The following is a 20,660-nucleotide window of genomic DNA, read 5'->3' as shown; positions in this document are numbered from 1 at the left end:
ATGCATAGCATACTGAAGCTTCCAGATTCAGTTTCCCAGCACCTTCCATTAAAAAAAAAAGGTCATAGGAAAAAGGGAAGGGCAAAGAACTCTTCCTGAAACCCCAGAAAACTGCTGCCAGTCAGAGTACTGTAGACAATACTGAGCCAGATTGTCTAACAGTACAGTATAAAAGGTAGCTTGTTACAATCATCTATTTTGTTGCATAATGAACATTATACAGCTTCCAAATCAGACAGGAGATATTTTCCTTTTTTTTAATACATAGCTTCCCTTTCATATTTCTGTGGATACCTTTCATTGTCCCTCTTTCACAAATTAAATTTCACCATTTAATTTTTGAAAGTGAGCCAAGCAGCATTTTTCCTTCTCCACATTTAAAATATGTTCATAACCTCTCCAACGTGCCAAAAGTTGCTTCTACATAATTAAAGGTGGGGTTCACTTATTTACAAGCCCTAAATTTTATCAAAAGTAATTCACCTGCAAGAGGGCATCTGTATCTGTGTGTGTGTGTGTGTACACACACACACACACACACACACACACACACACACACACACCACTTGGGGAGTAGAAGCTACAACATACAACTTTGTTAACAAGCAAAATAAAGTAAAAAAATCAAAGAGCTAAATATTGCAACTTCATTTATTTTCACTTTTCAGTGTTCAAAGGAATTGAAAGGGAAGCTATTTCATCTGACAACTGAACGCACACAGTAAAAATCAGTAAGAGTACCTGTGAGTGTCCTCCGAGAATAAGGCCGGGTTTTAAAGATGACGCCGAGTCCCCCGAAGCTAAATTAGTACCACCCATTGTTCTACCTAGAACACACACTTAAAGATAAACCATGTGTTTATACATCCCAAATACACTCTTTACAAAGGACTTCAAGCTACTACAAGCGGTAACATGCCACACCCCACCCAAGGCAATCCCAAGGCCAGCCTTGCATTTAACCACATGCCTGGTCGGTCGCCATAGGGGACAAGGATTTGTAGACCGTCCAGGTCGGCAGACGAGAGGACAGAGCATTCTGTGCCTCCTCTACCGTTAGCTAGCCTACTTCGTTTGGACGCTGTGTTGGGGAGAAGAAAAGGTCTGTTCCTGCAGCACACCAGGTGTAGGAAACTAAATGAGCTGCTATAAGAGGTGCAAAATACTCTACTTCTCTGCCCGCCCACTGCATTTCTAGCATGCAATTTTATTTTATTTGTACTAGCCCTTGGGAGACCACTCCTGTCATGAGTAAACCATAGTTTATGGCGATTTCCAAACACAGTTTCTGTGGTGGGGGCAAATGATTACCTGGGGGAGGTGGTATTCACCAAGGAGGGAGAAAGGGGCAAGGGTGCAGGAAGGCTCAACTGTTTCCTAAATTTTGGGGTGTAGGAGTTCTAGTAAGGGATGTAAAAAGCTGGCCACAGAGGAACAGCTCCAGTTGAGAGCCCTGCAGGCTGCAGATGCAAGGCTAGGGATGGGGAAGTAATCCCATCTGCTTCATCTAATTGAAATCCTTTCCTCTACTTACTTATGGGATGGGTAGGGGAGAACATAGGAAGGCAGAAAGGCCAGGAAATCCCCATATGCTTAAAAAAAATCTGCTTCTTAAAATGCCCCAGAAGTAGACATGCAGGAAAGAGCCCCTACCTTGCTGTGCTACTGCCGGAGCTGGCAAGCCAGCTGGGTGCTGGTTTCCCAAAGCATTCAGAGCATTTTGAACAGTCCCAGCTGGAGACACTGTCTGCATGACTACTGGGCCCTGAGGCCGCAAGTACTGCTGCCCAGGAGCTGACACAATTTGTAGAACGCTGCCTGCATTGGTAGAAATTGAAACATAAAAGGTCATAAACTGACTTTTAAAGATCCAAAAATTAACAAGGAAAAACCCACCCCCGGTTTTCTTTTTGCACCATGCATCGCGAAAGCAGGCAAGCCTAAACCTTCCACATCTCAAGTTATCCTTAAAATGCAGGTAATAAAAGTGACAATGTCTCCTCCCCCCGGGGAAAAAAATCCAACTCCTTTTCTTAGCCCATGGACGAGCCATAAGCTGTGGCTCTTTCACAAGTTCTTGGACCCCAACAGCCCCAGACAGCATAGTGAATGGACAGAGATGATGCAAGCCATCATACCCAACCTAAATATATTGTGTGCATGAGAGAGAGTGTATTTGGAAAGGGAGAGAGAGATGTGCTCTTCTGAAATTAGGTTTGTACACTACCTTGCAGCTGCAGAGGTTGTCCTGCGGTGAGCTGGCGAAGCTGACTGTGAGATAAAGTAAATTTATTCCCCTGAAACTGCAGCGTCACAGGAGTCTCTGGCTGAGCAATTCTGCCCTGTGCTCCTGCAATGGATGCCAACTGGGCTATCTTTACCACTTCGCCACCTGGAGGGGGAGGAAACAGAACCACACATTGAGGGGAGGGGCTGCCTTCCAAACAGTCTTTGTCCTCACTCCAGTTAGTAAAACTGATGCTGAAGCTGCTCCCATGCAGAATTATACATAGTGCAGAGGGGGGAAAGTGTCATATAAAAGTTCCACAGGTACTGCTTGCATACAGGGGGTGGACAAATATGTTTCTTTTGTTTTGTTTTAATGTAGAACAACGCAGGGGGTTGCGGTGTGTAGAAGTTACCCTTCCATTTTTGCAGGAAACAACAGCAACCTGAAAAAACTCATGTGACACTTTGTAAACCAGAGAGTAGAAAGTCATTAAGTGGGACTCCACTGCCTTTTCAAAAGCAAAACGCATTCATGGGACACCAAGAATTTCAGCAGGACTGTCAGTGTTTAGTGACCTGAATGAAGCAATTTTGTTTTCTGTACTCCCTGCCTGTAAGCCTTTTTTGACAGAAAGAAGGAAGGTAGCAAATCAAGAATAATAAGTCACTATCGTTCCTGTGGTAGAACGTCCACTGAAAGCATTTTATAATGGATTTTCAAAATGTGCTAAGTTTGTTTCACATCAGTTCCACGATCTACTTAATTCAAAAAACTGCATTGTTAAGGTATGGTTGTTGGGGTTTTTTTTTAGCAGTTGATTAGGGTGTCTCAGAACAGATTTAAGTAATGATGACACCAATCATAGAAGAATTTAGGTCAACTGGAAAAATATTCGCAACAGGTTTTTAAAACCTGAAAACATAGCTCTGTGCTTCAATGCACTGAGAAAGCTTCAAATAAAAATTGCACCTGAATTTCTGGATCCGAGTCACCATGGATCTTTGAACTTTTGCAAAGGCAGTTTATTCCCCCAGGGATGAAAACATTAGTATATCAGTGCTCAATAATCTCTAGACATGCTTGTAGGCAGTGCACATACAATCTGAACCGTTCCCCTCCCCATTCCACCTAACAGTTGCAGTTTTCGCCTCCAAGGAAGTCGAGAGGCCTTCTTAGCAGGATGGAGTTAGTGTTTTCAAAAAGAAAAAGAAAAGAAAGAAAAGAGTCAAATTAGGAAGAGGAGAGCTTTGCAGGAAAGAAAAAAGGCAGGGGGAGTAGAAGTTGTTTCCGGGTCCAAAAGAAGTCTGGCCAGCGAAGGAAACATGCAGAAATGACGAGATTAAGTTGACACCACTAATGTTATGTCCACAGCAAAAAAAAAAATTCTTCTATTTTTTTTTCCTTATCCAAATTTGGGAAACAGTGAGCAAGGCTACTCAGAGTGAGGGGGGGTGGAGTTGTGTTTAAAACAAAAAACAAAAAACCACAAAACAAGCCACCACCACAAAATCATTCTGTACACATTTTTTTTAGGGTGCCTAATAACTTAACCTCAGGGAAGCTTTGAAAACAAAATAAAAAATAAAAAAGTGGGAGAAACCTGTAAAGGGGAGGTGGGGTGGGGTGGGGTGGGGAGGTGGGGCACTTACTAGGCAACCGTGCCTGTGCCTGAGAGGTCAATACCAGCCTCTGAGGCAGCACACTCTGTTGGATGGTGTGCGGGGGGGCCTGTGGCTGGGCCTGGCCTAGCTGTAAGGCCTGCACAGTGGTCTGACCCCGCAGTTTCGCAGGATTGGCTGGGCTAGTTGCTGCTGTGAAGGTCACTGCTGGCTGCTGTCTTGGAGGAGCACTGATGGAAGACTGAGTTGTCTGAAACTGTGGAGCTGCGGAGGAGACGGCTGCGGAGGCTGCAATCAATAAGGTTGGGTTGTGCAAGCTGTTAGAATCAGTCCGCTTTTTAATGGTTATAGCATTGGAGTTTGTTTGTTTTTTAATTAAGGAAAAAAACAGCTATAGGTACAGAAGTGCTGCAAAACCCTTTGTTTTCACAGGGTATAACAACAACAACAACCAGCAACGTAAATACCAACTGTGTCACAGAAGTCATGGAAAAACTCCATGTGTTATCAATTAGGCTCGCCTGCTCATTATACACACACACACACACACACATACACACAACTTTAGGTGGTCACAAAATCATCAGCCGGCTATTAGTTTGTTTCCACAGCCGTTAGTATTGTAGGACGTGGGGTTCTCGAGCTGTGCCAAAGATGAGCTGCTCGGACAAAAACCAATACAAAAATCAAAGATCCTGATGAACAAATCGGGATAATGCCCCTGTCCCCCTGCCAGCATAACTAAGGCTGATAAAATCTTACAATGCTCATTCTCCGAGCTGATGGAAATGCTGGGGGAGTGGATGAATATGGTGCAAGGACATTGCAAGCAAAAAGAGTGCTGGCTTGAATATCCCGCATTAGAAATCTCTCCCCCCCCCCCAAAAAAAATGCATATGGTATTATCCTTCCCAGGGCAGTGAAGGTGAAAACAGCACACTTAAGATGAGCATCATAAGAAGAGCCCTGCAGGATTAGGCCAAAGGCCCATCTAGTCCAACACCTTGTTCTCGTGGCAGCCATCCAGGTGCCTATGGGAAACCCACAAGAACGACCTGAGCACAACAACTCCTTTCCCAGCGTCGGGTATTCAGAGGCCTTAATGTTCTTCCCACCTCAAGGCTTCCTTGCACATGGAAAACAAGCACATCAGCAAACAGACTAGGCTAGAATCCTTGTTCTCAATGTGACAAGGAGCTCTTGCCCATGGGAAAGCATTAAAAAAAAAAACACAGTTCGCTAACCATATCCTAATATTGGCATAGACCCCAAAGAACTGTTACCATAGTAGTATGTTTTTCCCATTAACTGGTTCAAAAGCTTTCAGAGAGACGCTCGTGAAAAATCGTGGAGTGGTCCCCGCTTGATCTCAAAACGAACTGTTGTGTAGGCAAACGCCTACGGTGCAGCATTTTTCAGGTGGCAGAAAAGGTCAGCACCCACAAAAAGTGGTGTGGTCAGGACATAGCTTAAATCTCTTCTCAGGGAGGCTCACCTCACATTTTGAGGACCACAACTGCATGCAACTAAGGGCCAATTTCAAACCGCTAAAACAGGACCCTGCTTAGGTTGGAAGGCAGCAAACTAAGTCACAAAAATACTTCGCATTTCACACGCAAAAAAATCCCCGTCAACCTATTTTGGGCAGCTGTCCGATGGCGTGGTAAACACAGGTAAGAGCGATGAACAGAGTTAGAGAGAAAGCACTTACACCATCACAACTGTGTTAAATTTCACCCTGATCCACTCAGTGCACAGCTTTAACCTGGCAGTTTAGTTGAAAGAAATGGCCATACTTGTAGTCAGATGGGTGGACAATTTCAATTTATCAGACTGGTATATGACAATCTAAGACCCAGAAGAAAACTAGAGTGGCAATACCTTTCGTACCTTGATTTGCAGACACTGTAGCTACAGGCGACCTTCCACGCACTTGCCCCTGTTGAGCCACTGTAGCCGTTGTCACTGTGCGTTGCTGCACTTGAGCACTGGGGAAAGCTGCAATTCTGCCTTCAGGCTTCTGCCCATATTGAACGGCTTGGAACAACCTGAAAATGTTGGGCGTTACTTCATTATTACCTTCTCCCACAAGCACAACACTAACAAAACAGAGCAAAACCTCATTCTGAATTACAGTTTTGGACAACAGAACAGAAACAAAGTGCAACATGGGGCGTGGTAATTATCACAGTAAATAGAATGTTTTAAAAGTAGCTTTTACAAGTCACCTTTCAGCCACAGGGCACTCAAGGCAGTGCGCAAGAAACATATAAACTTTAAAGAACGGAAAAGACGCCACTTTACCGTTCTCAATGAAAAATATGTGCAATTGAGTCCCAGTTTATTAGAACATTTTTCCATACTGCCTTGTAGGGCAAAGCACTTCTGAAGTCAGCTTGCAAACATAAATAAAACATTAAAAACAAACAAACCCAAAGCCTCATTCCAATAAAACTAAACCATTAGAAACAGCAGTCTAAAACATGTCACAGTCCTGCAGAACGCTCAGTAAAACCTATGTAAACAAATTGGATTGTTCCCAATGTTAGCTTCCCTTTCTTCTCCTCCGATCTGTATCTCACCCTCTGCATCTGCTCCACAAGACTCCCCCCCCCCAGCACTCTGGAGTACATTTTGGGGGCACACACGGGAGGGGGGGTTCTCCCTTCAGAAATAATTTCAAACCAGCAGCAACATAAGTCATTAAACAGTTGAATGCCCAGCTCAATGCCTCAACTGAATAGCTGCTCAAATTACAGTGGTGCCTCGCGAGACGAAATTAATTCGTTCCACGGGTCTTTTCTTATAGCGAAAAAATTCGTCTAGCGAATCCCATAGGAATGCATTGAAATTTTTTTGAATGTTTTTTTGCCCATAGGAACGCATCAATTGAATTTCAATGCATTCCTATGGGAAACCGTGATTCGCTAGACGAATTTTTCGTAAAACGCATTCGTCTAGCGAGGCAAGCTCCGCTCGAAAAATCCTTTTGTTAAGCGGAAATTTCGTTAAGCAGGGCATTCGTTAAGCGAGGCACCACTGTAAATGGGTTTTCAAGGCTTGTTTTAAAAGCTGCATACCTGCTTGGCTTCAACTTCACTGGATTAGGCCTTGGGGGAGGTAGAGGAGAGGTGTATATTTCCTCAATTAGCTTTCTGGTCACTTTTTGCTTTGGAAGCACTTGTGACTCATACAGAGTCATTTTATTCTCAATCCCAATCAAATCAAAGAGACTCAGGTCCGTATCCTACAGGCAGACAAAGAGAAATTTAAAGCATTAGCACCACTCATCCTATCGTTATTGTTTATAACCTACTCCTCTGTTCACAAAACAAAACAAACCCAAGAAACAACAATGAAATAATAATTTATATGGTAAAAACCCACCAAGTTAGTTACTTCAAGTATTTTGGGTGGCACCTTTCCAGATAAAGTTGTCAAGGCAGCATACATTATATGAAGAACCATTACAATTCCACACATTCAAAAATTCAAACAGTCAATGATGCGCCTAATTAAAATTATCCAGGCTGCCTGAATCAAAATTGTTTTCAATTTCTGTATGAAAAGCAACTGTGAATCTTCACAGGGAGAGTCCTGGATCCTGATCTCCGAGTGGCTGCCACTGAATTCTATAGATCAGGCCAGTTCACAACATTGTACTACTAACTATCTGATGAAGATGCCATGCTGTTCTGTGTAGATAGAAGCAGGCTTGTAAATATCACCCTCTACAATGCCCTTGGAGTAAACCAGGAATGGTCATAAAACAGATAATTAAATGGCCAGCCTGTGAGCACTTAAAAAAGGATGCTGAGATTACCAAGATCCAGCATGGGTTGCACAAAAACAAGTCATGCCAGATGACTCTATCTTCTTCTTCTTTTAAAATAGAGTTATAGTGGTGCCTCGCTAGACGAATTTAATTCGTTCCACGGGTCTTTTCTTATAACAAAAAATTCGTCTAGCGAATCCCATAGGAATGCATTGATTTTTGGGGGGATTTTTTTTTGCCCATAGGAACGCATTAATTGAATTTCAATGCATTCCTATGGGAAACCGTGATTCGCTAGACGAATTTTTCGTAAAACGAATTCGTCTAGCGAGGCAACCTCCACTAGAAAAAACCTTTCGTTAAGTGGAAATTTCGTTAAGCAGGGCATTCGTTAAGCGAGACACCACTGTACAAGCTTGTCAAAGTTTGGCCTTGCTGTTCTCCCCTCCCGTTGCTGCGCACACAAGGCAGTATGTGGCCTGCAGGTTCCATGTCAAAGTACTTTTGCAGTCCACTTGGTATGAAAAGTTGGACCACCCTGCTCCAGATGTTGCTGAACAACAACTCCCATCATTCTTGTCCCATGCTGGCAGGGACTGGTGGGAGTCCAAGAACATCTGCAGAGCCACAGCTTCCCCATCCCTGTCCACAGACTCACCTTCCAAAGGTCACGTTCAAGTGCTCTGAAGACCAGCGAAGCAGTTCTATACTGCAGTGTCTCTGAGACATAGGAGGAACTGGAGAGCCGAGGGTTTATCAGATCAGGATGGTTGCAGATCTTCTGCAGCTGCATCAGAACATGAAGAACGCTGACAAAATGCCCACTTTTTAGAGCATCTTGGGTTCTGCCAAAGGAAAGAAGGAAAGAAGCATGAAACATCCTTTGTCGCTTGAACCAGTGCTGTGGTGCAAATTCTCAAAGGTTAAATTATTATACAGTACTTGTATCCCTCGTTGGACTCGTTGTCCAACGAGGCCTTACGAATAGCTGAGGAGAGGAGGCAAGCAAAATGCAAGGGAGATAGGGAAAGATACAGGAAACTGAATGCAGATTTCCAAAAAACAGCAAGGAGAGATAAGAGGGTCTTCTTAAATGAGCAATGCAAAGAAATAGAGGAAAACAATAGAATGGGGAAAACCAGAGATCTGTTCAAGAAAATTGGAGATATGAAAGGAACATTTCGTACAAAGATTACCATAATCAAGGACAAAAGTGGTAAGGACCTAACAGAAGCAGAAGACATCAAGAAGAGGTGGCAAGAATACACAGAGGAATTATACCAGAAAGATATGGAGGTCTCGTACACCCCAGGTATTGTGGTTGCTGACCTTGAGCCAGACATCTTGGAGAGTGAAGTCAAATGGGCCTTAGAAAGCACTGCTAATAACAAAGCCAGTGGAAGTGATGATATTCCAGCTGAACTATTTAAAATTTTAAAAGATGATGCTGTTAAGGTGCTACACCCAATATGCCAGCAAGTTTGGAAAACTCAGCAATGGCCAGAGGATTGGAGAAGATCAGTCTACATCCCAATTCCAAAGAAGGGCAGTGCCAAAGAATGCTCCAACTACCGCACAATTGCGCTCATTTCACACGCTAGCAAGGTTATGCTTAAAATTCTACAAGGCAGGCTTAGGCAGTATGTGGACCGAGAACTCCCAGAAGTGCAAGCTGGATTTCGAAAGGGCAGAGGAACCAGAGACCAAATAGCAAACATGCGCTGGATTATGGAGAAAGCTAGAGAGTTCCAGAAAAACGTCTACTTCTGCTTCATTGACTATGCAAAAGCCTTTGACTGTGTCGACCACAGCAAACTATGGCAAGTTCTTAAAGAATTGGGAGTGCCTGATCACCTCATCTGTCTCCTGAGAAATCTCTATGTGGGACAAGAAGCTACAGTTAGAACTGGATATGGAACAACTGATTGGTTCAAAATTGGGAAAGGAGTACGACAAGGTTGTATATTGTCTCCCTGCTTATTTAACTTATATGCAGAATTCATCATGCGGAAGGCTGGACTAGATGAATCCCAAGCAGGAATTAAGATTGCCGGAAGAAATATCAACAACCTCAGATATGCAGATGACACAACCTTGATGGCAGAAAGTGAGGAGGAATTAAAGAACCTTTTAATGAGGGTGAAAGAGGAGAGCGCAAAATATGGTCTGAAGCTCAACATCAAAAAAACCAAGATCATGGCCACTGGTCCCATCACCTCCTGGCAAATAGAAGGGGAAGAAATGGAGGCAGTGAGAGATTTTACTTTCTTGGGCTCCTTGATCACTGCAGATGGTGACAGCAGTCACGAAATTAAAAGACGCCTGCTTCTTGGGAGAAAAGCAATGACAAACCTAGACAGCATCTTAAAAAGCAGAGACATCACCTTGCCGACAAAGGTCCGTATAGTTAAAGCTATGGTTTTCCCAGTAGTGATGTATGGAAGTGAGAGCTGGACCATAAAGAAGGCTGATCGCCGAAGAATTGATGCTTTTGAATTATGGTGCTGGAGGAGACTCTTGAGAGTCCCATGGACTGCTAGAAGATCAAACCTATCCATTCTTAAGGAAATCAGCCCTGAGTGCTCCCTGGAAGGACAGATCGTGAAGCTGAGGCTCCAATACTTTGGCCACCTCATGAGAAGAGAAGAATCCTTGGAAAAGACCCTGATGTTGGGAAAGATTGAGGGCACTAGGAGAAGGGGACGACAGAGGACAAGATGGTTGGACAGTGTTCTCGAAGCTACGAACATGAGTTTGAACAAACTGCGGGAGGCAGTGCAAGACAGGAGTGCCTGGCGTGCTCTGGTCCATGGGGTCACGAAGAGTCGGACACGACTAAACGACTAAACAACAACAACTTGTATCCCACTTTTCCTTGGAAAGCTCAAAGAAGCTTACATGAGACACAAGGCAGCCTCCCATCAAAACACTAATCAGATCCACAGCAGCTTAGCTTAAGCAATTCTGCAACAGTGGGCACTCTTCCTAGATCAGTAGTGAAAGCATTTTTAACACAGGGACACATTCCAAACTGCAAGTCTCCACACCTGATGACTGAAGAGATACAACCCATTCTACCTCATTCTGAGCATGTGTTGACCAGAACTCACACAATTCAATTCTAGTTCTAAAAGCTACGTTAAAATTGTAGCTAGGCCTCTTTCCCCCCACCCCAACCCTTGCTACAATACACTGACTAAATCCTGACTTAATATGCCAGAATATACATGAGTTATGTGTGGTCTTTGCAGCCAGTCTGTTCCTCCTTTCACGCAAGAAGCTAAGCAAACCAGGAACCCACTACCTGTAACAGGAACCCACTAGTCAACCATACTTTCCTGCTACATGCAAACCACCTAGGTTTGGTTAAACTAAGGCTTCACAAATAAGCAAGATTCAGAAGCCAATTTTTAAACCATGGTTCTGAATCTGGCTCATTTAGAAGTCCTCAACCACACTTCCTAGTTTGAATCCAACATGAAGGTATGATTCCTGGTTCATTTTGCAGCTTGCACAGGAGCGGGAATAAAGCAGCAACAAGGTGCTTTTTGTGCAGGTGCCTACAACTAAACTACATCCTATTATTTGAAGGTGGCTAAAGGGTTGGTTAGCATGTTAAACGCAATCTGAAATTTCTGCATTGTGAACTGCATAACCGACATGTTCATCAAGTTGCATAGCTCATACCCCGGCTGCAGAATGACATCTTCGTACATAAGTTTTTGTCTGTTTGAAAGCCGACACTTGAGCACGTGCTCATATTTTTTGGTTAACTGCTTTTCAACATCTCTTTTCGATCTTCGCAAAATAAACGGCTGGATCATCTGGGGGGGTGAAAATAGAGAAACCAAAGTTAATATAAATATTGTCTTCATTAAATTAAACCATATTACCAAAGCGAAGCTGGGAGAGCCATGCATGCGCTCAAACAAAAGTAGGCCACTCACTCGGTGTAACCTGATGACAAGTTTGTGGCAGTAATCCTGATTCTCCTCATTGGCTGCTTTTACTGGGAAATCCAGGTAAGGTTTGGAGATTCCTGGAATCAGGAAGTGCACCATGGTCCACAATTCCATCAATGTGTTGTGCAGAGGTGTATCAATTAGGAGCAAGCGGTGCTGGCTGTGAAGAATAGTTAAAAATGCTATGAAGGACAGTCATCCCATTGCTGTCCATCTAGCAATTTACTAGAACTAGTAAATAAAATCAAAACGTAGCCACACAGGTTACCCCACACAAGAGGTTACCCCACACAAGTAAAAAGGAAACACATTCAGGCCCCAGTTAAGACCAGGAACTAACAATAAAGTGGTCATGTGATTATCTATGCCTGGCTTAGGTTTCCCTTAGAAAAGCAACTGCAATTGGGTTCCCCAATTAGAACTGAAGGGGGGGCATGATTCTAACACAACAACTACCCCCATTTTCTTGGCAAAAATTACACTTCCCAGCTGCTACTTGACTGCAAAAGTGCCAACACGCCCCCTCTCTGCATGCTGTGATCCAGATCTATCTCCCTGCAGCTGTCTTCACAACAGACAATCACATGGCAAAGATATAATCTGGCCCTGGCCTTTGGTGTTATTTTGAGAACTCAGTATGATGGAGCAAGTCTTCAGCTTATGCCCATCTGCCACTGAATGCTGTGTTCACCTGTACTTGGGGTGTCCCATTTAGCAATTTCACCCCCTTTCAACCTACAGATTTCTTCCTGGTCCAAACAAGGATCTCACAGCCACCAGGCCAACTGTCAAGAATAATGAGAACTGTAGGTGTTCGACAATATCTGCAGAACCACAGGCTACCAACCACTGTCCCTAGACCAACATAAAGCACTACGAAGTGCAAGGTGCAAGACTTCTACATATGTCAGACCTGCGGAGACTGAAAAGTGCTTCCCAGTGTTTCTCCGTCATGTTTTTGATCTGTTGCATCTCATCAACAATGAGGTACTTCCATCGCATCTTTGTGAAGGCTTGGTGGCCTTTGAAGAGCTGCTTGTAGGATGTGATGCACACATTGAAGCTGTTGGGTTCCATCCACTCCTGCAAAAAAACGAGGGAGGGAGGGAGATGACTAAACTTGTCAAAACTTACAGGCAGAAAACAGACCTTCCCAAGCCTATGGCTTTATTCAAAATAAGGGCATTCATACAGTTATACGTGTGGCAGCAGGCAAGCAAGGTGGATGAAGAGCAAGGGGGTGGTAAGTATCAGTCTCTTGGCTACTCCCCCTTTGAGACAACTTGGGGATTTCCCCTGGCGTGTTCTTTCCAGAAACCTCACTGCTTTGCTGGCACTTTACAGCATACTTGCTAAACCACTAAGCATTTATTAGAGTAACAGTTTTTTTATTTCTATTTTTACTGGTCCCTTTGGATTCGATAAACAATGTTCACTGGTTTTTATTATTGCATTTTATTGCTCTGTTCTAAGCTGCCTTGAGGATGTTCATTTAAATAAATACCCATCAGCACACAGGACACTTTCTTCCCTCAGGCAGGTCCCTGCCCCTTACCCTGTTTAGACTCTGCAAAGGGATGGGGAATTCTTGCAGCAGCAGCTCCTTCCCAATGAACTGCAGCTTCTCCAGGCAACAACAAATAAGCAGGATCTGCCCGGCAAAGGGGGCCATTGAGCCCGGGGATAGGAGAACAAGTTTTGCGAACTGATTGCAAATTGATTCCCTAGCTGAAAAGATACCAGACAGCAAGGCTAGGAAAGACCTTTGCTGGGGCTCTTGAAGAGAGCTACTGCCAATCACAGTAATGAACTGCTAAGTCTTACAGATAATGGCGCCTTCATATGTTCATATTGCATTTTCTTGCAAAGGACCCTCACACGAATGTAAGGAAAGCGAAAAACATCCAGATTCGGGACTAGAAATCATGCCCATCTTGCCTGTCTTCTCAAGATTCTGACTTGAAAGCAAGGAAGAGTCTTGACTACCTCAAGGGCTAAATAATTTGTTGTTAAATAAGCTTGTAAGCCCAAATCAAAGTCCCTGGTGAGGTGTGCAGCTCCATAGATAAAACAGGAACATGGGAAGATACCTTACACCAAACTGCCTTATACTGGGTCCCAGGGCCAGCTCTAGGTAGCCCCCCGGTGGCGCAGGGCACCACGGTGCCAGCCCGCCAGGAGGGCGCCGCGAGCTGCGCCCACCCGCTGGCCGGCCGGTCCGCCGGTTCGACGCGCAGCTGCGCCGGCAACTGCGCTGTGCCTGCCTGCCCGCCCGCCGTGCAGCAGCGCCTGTGGCAGCCGCGCGGTGCCCACCATGCTGGGAAACGGGGTGGGGGGGCGCCGGAGGGATCCGTCACTCCACGGCACCAGGGGCACTTAAGACGGCCCTGCTGGGTCCATCCAGCTCAGTCTTGTCTATACCGACACACAGGGGCTCCCAGGGTTTTCAGACCTTCCTAACCCTCCTTGGAGATGCTGTGGATTGAACTCCAGGCCTTCTGCGTGAAATGTACATATTCTACAACTGAACTACTGGCCCTTCCTCTTGGTCTAAACTATTACAGGGGATCTCCTGCAAGGAGCCAAATCCTCCAATACTGAATTACCGGTAAGTGCTGCTCTGAGCAACTCTAAGGAAGGTGGTGGAGGGGATATAAATGCAACCAATTTATTTACTTATTGCATTTATATCCCACCTTTTTCTCCAAGGATCTCATGGTTCTCCTGCTCCTCATTTAATCCTCAACAACAACCCTGCAAGGTAGGTTAGGCTGAGAGGCAGTGCTGACCCAAGGTCACCCAGTGAGCTTCACGGCCACACTGTCTGTAGCCACAGATTGTGGAGTGGACTATGTCTCATGACAGGGGTCAGAAGAGGCCTTCAGGTCAATGGAACGCGGTTATCTCTGAGTTGGCACCATTTGCCATCCAACAGCCCAGGTCAATCTGCCTCACCCCTCTGTTGCATGGGGAGGGAACCTGCCTAAGGGCTACTTTCCCTTCTTTTCAATCCTCTGGGGGCAAAATGCATGCAGCGGGCATGGCCAGAGGCAAAAGTGGGCAATGAATGTGAATTTCTGCCTTTGTACAGCATGCTAGTTTCTACACATACTTACCCCTCTGTATCCTCTATCCAGACAAGCAAGGGGGCATTATCAGAGTTCAAGGAGACATTCCAGTTAAGGAAAACTACATAGTGATCCAGTTAAGGATTGAACCCTGGGAAGGAGATCTGACCTGCGGAGATTTCCAAAGACTAGATGCCTTTGTCTGCTAGGTCTGATGCTCCCTCCCTCCTCCTTTATAGGCAAAAGCCTGGGACCTGGGGTATGACATCCAACTTCCAGGAGCCAAAAGACCCTGACGTGCACATACACTATTCCTAATATATTGAACATATATTTTGGCCTTAAAATTTTTGTAAACCACTTGCTTGCTAAGCCTATCTCAGCTGGAAGGTGGGGCATCACTATAATGAATATAGGTGGAATTTTGCAGAGCTGTCAGAAGTTGAACTATTTTTTTAAAAAAAATCTACAGAGTGCTGTACCTTTCTTTTCATTCGAAGTTCTTGCTGGCTGCCAATGTAGAGCAGGATTTTCAACCCAGGGCACCATCGCTTCAGTTCAAGCTCCCACTTCAATATATTACAACTCCGAACAACAATGAGATGAGGGCCCCAGTCACCTGGCAAAGGAAAGAGAAGCAGCAGGATGTAGGAGAGCTGTTCACTTCTGAGGAGCCCAACCCTGGCATGAAAGCCAGCCCTTGACCATTTCCAATTTCACTAACTAGTAGCCACAAAGCAGAGGGCAGGCTTACCCTCATTACACGCCAGATGTGCAAAAAAAGCAATAACTTGCACTGTTTTGCCAAGCCCAGCTTCATCTGCCAAAATGCCATTGAGATTCTTCTTGTACAGCTTGGCAAGCCAGTCCAATCCGATCTTTTGATACTCTCGAAGGGAGCCATACAAGAGGGGAGGAGTGTTGTATTTGACCTGCAACAAAATGACATGCAGACACACACTTCAGAAACTTCAAAGTTTCCTTCACAGGACAACCAGCAGCTTTTTACTAATGTAGTAAAGTTTATTTATATAGATCTAGACAAGTTTCCCCCTTCTCAAAACAGAATTAGTAGTAGTATACCGCCCTACATCCTCAGATCTCAGAGCAGTTCACAAAGAACTTGTCTCGGATGCCGGTGGGTATTTCTTTTTAAAAATACTCTATGGGGTAATTCTGTTTAGCCCACCGCCACTTTCTATCTAGCAGCATTACCCCCACCATTGCAGAATCCTTTCATAATACAAATGTTAAAGGAATTCCAGGGGCACTCAAATGGTCAATTGAACAAAAATGACACCTTCATATCAATTCTTAGGCTTCCAAAGAGGAAACAGTTTTGTAAGATTGCTGAGCACTCAAACTAAAGATCACTTGTAAAACTATGGATTGTGGGGGGCAGGGTTTGCAAGAAGAAGGCAGCAGATAGGAGCAGTTAAGACAGCAATCCTGTGCATACTTATCTGGGGGGAAAGTGTCGTTAAACATAGCAGAGTTCACTTCTGAGCCAATGAGTTTAGAATTGCACTGCAAGAATGCGGTGGGGACATCTCTACATGCAGTTAACCGTTCCTCACAAATGGAACAGAAAATACTTACCGAAGTTGTGATTCGGGCGCTGCCTTTTGGCAAAAGTGCTTCAGCTGCAGCCGCTACCTCCGCAATGTCCCTCCCGTGTTTCTTAGTAGGAACTGCTCTCTCGGCACCCTTATACTGATCAATGCTAAGGAGAGAGTCGATCAGGATAACTTCCTTCTGGACACTCTCCCTTTCAGCTGTGTGGTCTTCCATCTCTGACAAAACGAAAGACCAAACAATCAATTTTGCACAGGCAAAACCTGACACGTTAAAATATTTCTGCACATACTAGAATCCAAGACAGCGAATCCAGGTGAGAATAGAAGAACCACCTAGATCAGGAAAGGGTAACCTGTGGCCCTCCAGATGTTTTGAAGAGACCAACTTCCATATATGGCTCAACTAGCACAGCCAATAGGCAGGGCTGGTGGAAGTTGGGAGCCCAAAAAGTGGGCCACAGGTTATCTACCCCACCTGGTTTAGATGGCATTCCATCTCAGCATGCAGGCTTTCAGGAGACAGCACGCAGCTGTTCCACTGTCAGGAAATATAGTGCAGAGCTGGTCTTAGATTCAAATCCACGCTCTTCCACAAGGCTCACCGGGGGGCCTTGAGAAAGTCAGTCTTTCTCAGACAAACCCACCTCTTACAAGTTGCTGCACTTCTAAACAAAACAGTCAAGAGAACAAAATAAAAATTAAACAGAATTGTGAAAGGGTCTTTGGAAAAGGCCAGCGCATTCAGACACCCCACAGTGCCCTACTGCTGAGGGGGGGGAAAGGAAGAAATCATGCTTTATTAAGTAATGCAGCCTGATCGCCTCCTGTGGCAGCCACCAACCATACAAAAATGCATGGGACAAATGCACACTGACTGTAGGGATCCTGTGCACATGAGTACGTCCAATCCCTGTTAGCATGCGTAACTGAGGAAATACTGCTAATTGTTTACACATGCTTTGAATTATGTTCTCTCCTTTGTCTTCCTCCCCTGCAACCTTCCTAACATTAAAGCATGAGCAAATACACTGTTGGTGTATTGTAGAAGTTTATGCTGCACAGATTGCTCGACAGCATCCTCTGAAAATTATAAAGATCTACATAAATATGAAGTATTATTATATTAACCATCCCAGGGACACAGGATGAAGGTTACCTTACCTTTTCTTTTGTGTTCGGTTGTTAGTTGAGTTATTTGAGTTATCAGAGTTATATTTGAGTTGTGTTATGTTAAGTTATGTTATGTTATGTATTATTTGATTACGTTATGTTTCTTTTGTGATATTCTTTTTATATTCTCAGATTATCTTATGTTATATTTCCTTTCTTTGAGCGCGATGTTATGGTATGTAATGTTTTAATAATTGAAATAAAGAACTTTAACAAAAAAAAGGTAGGCTACTTAAATAAATAAATAAATAAAACATCTGTGGTACTGTGGATGCAAAACATTCTCCCTAAAAAGGTGGGAGCAGCCCAGTCGCATTCTGGAATGAAAGGCCACCAAAATATACCTTCTTCACTAGTCTCTTCTTCAAGCTTCGGCTGGGGCCAGTGAAAATTATCGGCAAAGGCACCTTCATACATCTTCACCAAATCATCCAAAGACAGTTCAGCTGAATGAGATTGAAAAAGCAAAGTGTGATGCCACTGCAGTTACTTAGCACCAAAGCAGAGCACGCCGAAAACCATTTCAGACGGGACAATGTTATTTGTAAAAGGGTACTTCCTAATTAACATCCACACGAGGCTTTCATGTTAACATCAACAGAGCACTTAAAAAAAATGTTTCGCAGATTGATGGAGCGGTATCATTTTGGAAGGTATTTGTTTTTAGAGCAGAAAAGGCCTTTTTTTTGTGTCTGCATTCTCAAGCTTCCATTTAATTAAGATCACAAATGAGATTATATGCCCAGGCTCACCAGGGAGCAGAGTTCCCACAGGCATTGGGAGGGCTGGGAGAGGAAAAAGAGGACTCATTCACAGATGCAGTCTCTCACCAGGGGGGAAGGTGGTTCAGCCTCCTTTTGGATTTCTTTTTCCCAGCCACAGGGGCATTCTGAGTATGTCACACCACTCCTTCCCTATCACCTCTCTTGGGTTTTTGGGTTTTTCCAACTGGATCTCCATGCTCCTTCCACAGCTGGTCTCATCAGTGCTCAAACCAATATGGAGTAGTATGACCAAGTCTAACCAAAGGAGCATCTATGGATGATGGGAAGTGGAGGGGGGAGGGTAGAGAGAAAGACTCCTGATCCTGACTAACCTCCTTCGCTACACACACAATAACTTCGCATTATGTCCAAACCGGAGGTTATGGTTTGTTTCACAGACAAAACAAACCATAGTGACAAGTCAAGGTTTGTTCTTGGTTTGCCAGTCATGGTTTGTTTGGAGCAAAACAAACCAGAATTCACTGGTACAGATGGAAGACTAAGCCAAGGATTGTGGTTTGTTTCTCCGTGTACTAGCAGGGAGGAATAAAACAACATAAATATCAGTGTGTTCACAGTAAACCATTCGCTATGTGTGAACCAGACCATCATGCATTTCTTATCTGTGCCATGTTCCAACATATGAATTGGAAAGCATTTTGAAATCCAAGAGTCTAACCTACCACCTCTCCAAATATATATGAAGTCAACAAGAATATCAGTGATGCTACGGCTGAAAACAGTATGCAAAGAGAAGGGGGGGGGGAGAGAACCAGACATATATTCTCAGTCATTCAGTGGAAATTCTATTCAGAAATCTTTGGACTCACCTTCCTTTGCCAAATTGGATAGCTCACTTTGATGGTTGACATTGCCTTCTTTAGCTTCCTGCTCTTCAATGGTTTCCTCTTCATCTTCAACTAGAAGACAACACATATTCAATGTATCAAGTTGAGTGTAGGAAGCTGCATGTTGCTGGTGTAAGATTCAGCTGGCCACCTTTAGCATTACAATATAAAGCTTTCCCACCCTGCCCCTGTAAAAAGAACTAAAAATCAAACATAGTGCTAAAGATACACCCATTCATAATACATTCACCTAAGTTGCGCTGCCATTAATAGGGACCAGCATCTATTGTAGGCTCCATCTCCAAGAGCTGGGGTCCACACAGCACCCCCAGATATATACACACTCTTACCCTTCGTCCCAACTAAGATGCTGATATTCTCTTTAAGTCTGAAACCTTTTAAAGTTCGGAACTTTTTTATTTTTAAACTTGAGCAACAACTGCACTGGCTAGAAAACAATATGTAGGCATTAAGCTGCCTTTCCTTCTTCCCTTCACGTTTTTAAAAGGAAAAGGAGAAAGTGGGGCAGCTGGAGAGGCATCTGAGCTTTCCACCCTCCTGCTTAAACTCCTAGTAATGCTGCCATTACCCAGTAAGTTTGAGAAATGGAGGGAAAACTAGGGTGTAGCATTTTTCCCTGACCTTTCGTTTGCTGCTTTTTAAGAAGGGATGCTTCCTGCTTTTTGTGTATGCCTATTTTAATTGAGAATGTGGTGGTAGTGTGTATATTGTTGGTTTGTTTCAGAGGAGTTAGCTGCTGCAAAGGGAGTTGCCTGTGGTTATGTGGGGGAGCGCATGTGGTATTTTGCCTGCTGAGGAGTGTCTCTCTGAGGAGTATTCCTTTAAGTGAAATGGGCATTGTGTGGTGCCTATAACAGTTTCTCATTATTTCCTAATGTGCCACCAGGCCCCAAAAAGGGCGAGGGCACCTGGATCAAGACTTTCACTAGAGGACCTGATCTGGGTCTTCGTGCCTTCAGAGATGAGGCAGGCAGCTACCAGAGATGACAGGACCTTCTTCACGGTCATATTCTATCTTCTACTACATCACCATCATCTAATTAAATTTATATACCACCCTTCATCCAAAGATCCCAGGGCAGTTTAAAATATAAAAACACAAAAAACCATACCATAACAACAAACAAAACAATCACACACACACACACACACACACACACACACACACACACACACCGTTTAAAAGGCCACAGATTGTTTAATCAGCCAAAGCCCTGTTTGAAGTGGAAAATTTTCGCTTCACGCCTAAGGAGGTGTAATGAAGGTGCCAGGCAAGCCTCCCTGGGGAAAGCATTCCACAATGGGGAGCCACCACCCATTCTCTCGTGGAGAGGGCACGTGTAGAAGGATCGGGTTATGACGCATACGGGGAGAGGTGGTCCTTGAGGTATTGCAGTCCTGAGCCGTTTAAGGCTTTATAGGTCCAAACCAGCACTTTTGAGTTGGGCCCAGAAACTAATTGGCAGCCAGCGCAGCAGAGCCAGGATTGGAGTTATATGCTCAAACCGTCTTGCCCCTGTGAACTGGCCGCTGAATTCTGCACCGCTTGAAGTTTCCAAAGCAATAATTTAGTGGCATTTAACCAATTTCTGTATTTTTAAGCTGTACTTTTCTCTCCACTCTAAA

The 20,660-nt window shown here is 44.2% G+C and overlaps 1 protein-coding gene across 23 annotated transcripts in view; it reads right to left on the bottom strand.

Annotated features, from left to right (window-relative positions):
- EP400 (E1A binding protein p400) overlaps positions 1-20,660 on the bottom strand; it is a 78,746-nt gene that overhangs the window by 35,442 nt on the left and 22,644 nt on the right. For 15 of the 23 annotated variants that reach the window (XM_035097685.2, XM_060269626.1, XM_035097681.2 and 12 more), the window contains 15 exons: positions 18,996-19,085; positions 17,746-17,847; positions 16,254-16,447; positions 15,409-15,586; positions 15,137-15,273; positions 12,500-12,669; positions 11,572-11,746; positions 11,312-11,448; positions 8,283-8,469; positions 6,930-7,096; positions 5,731-5,897; positions 3,880-4,137; positions 2,228-2,392; positions 1,654-1,818; positions 742-839 (listed from right to left, as the gene is read on the bottom strand). In XM_035097685.2, the coding sequence (XP_034953576.2) occupies positions 742-839; positions 1,654-1,818; positions 2,228-2,392; positions 3,880-4,137; positions 5,731-5,897; positions 6,930-7,096; positions 8,283-8,469; positions 11,312-11,448; positions 11,572-11,746; positions 12,500-12,669; positions 15,137-15,273; positions 15,409-15,586; positions 16,254-16,447; positions 17,746-17,847; positions 18,996-19,085 (2,390 nt within the window). The remainder of the gene's footprint in view (positions 1-741; positions 840-1,653; positions 1,819-2,227; positions 2,393-3,879; positions 4,138-5,730; positions 5,898-6,929; positions 7,097-8,282; positions 8,470-11,311; positions 11,449-11,571; positions 11,747-12,499; positions 12,670-15,136; positions 15,274-15,408; positions 15,587-16,253; positions 16,448-17,745; positions 17,848-18,995; positions 19,086-20,660) is intronic. The other 8 variants (XM_035097696.2, XM_035097699.2, XM_060269628.1 and 5 more) reach the window with 5 other exon arrangements.

Source organism: Zootoca vivipara, chromosome 17, assembly GCF_963506605.1.
Source record: "Zootoca vivipara chromosome 17, rZooViv1.1, whole genome shotgun sequence".
NCBI classification, from domain to species: domain Eukaryota; kingdom Metazoa; phylum Chordata; class Lepidosauria; order Squamata; family Lacertidae; genus Zootoca; species Zootoca vivipara.
This window is presented reverse-complemented; position numbering and strand designations above follow the sequence as displayed.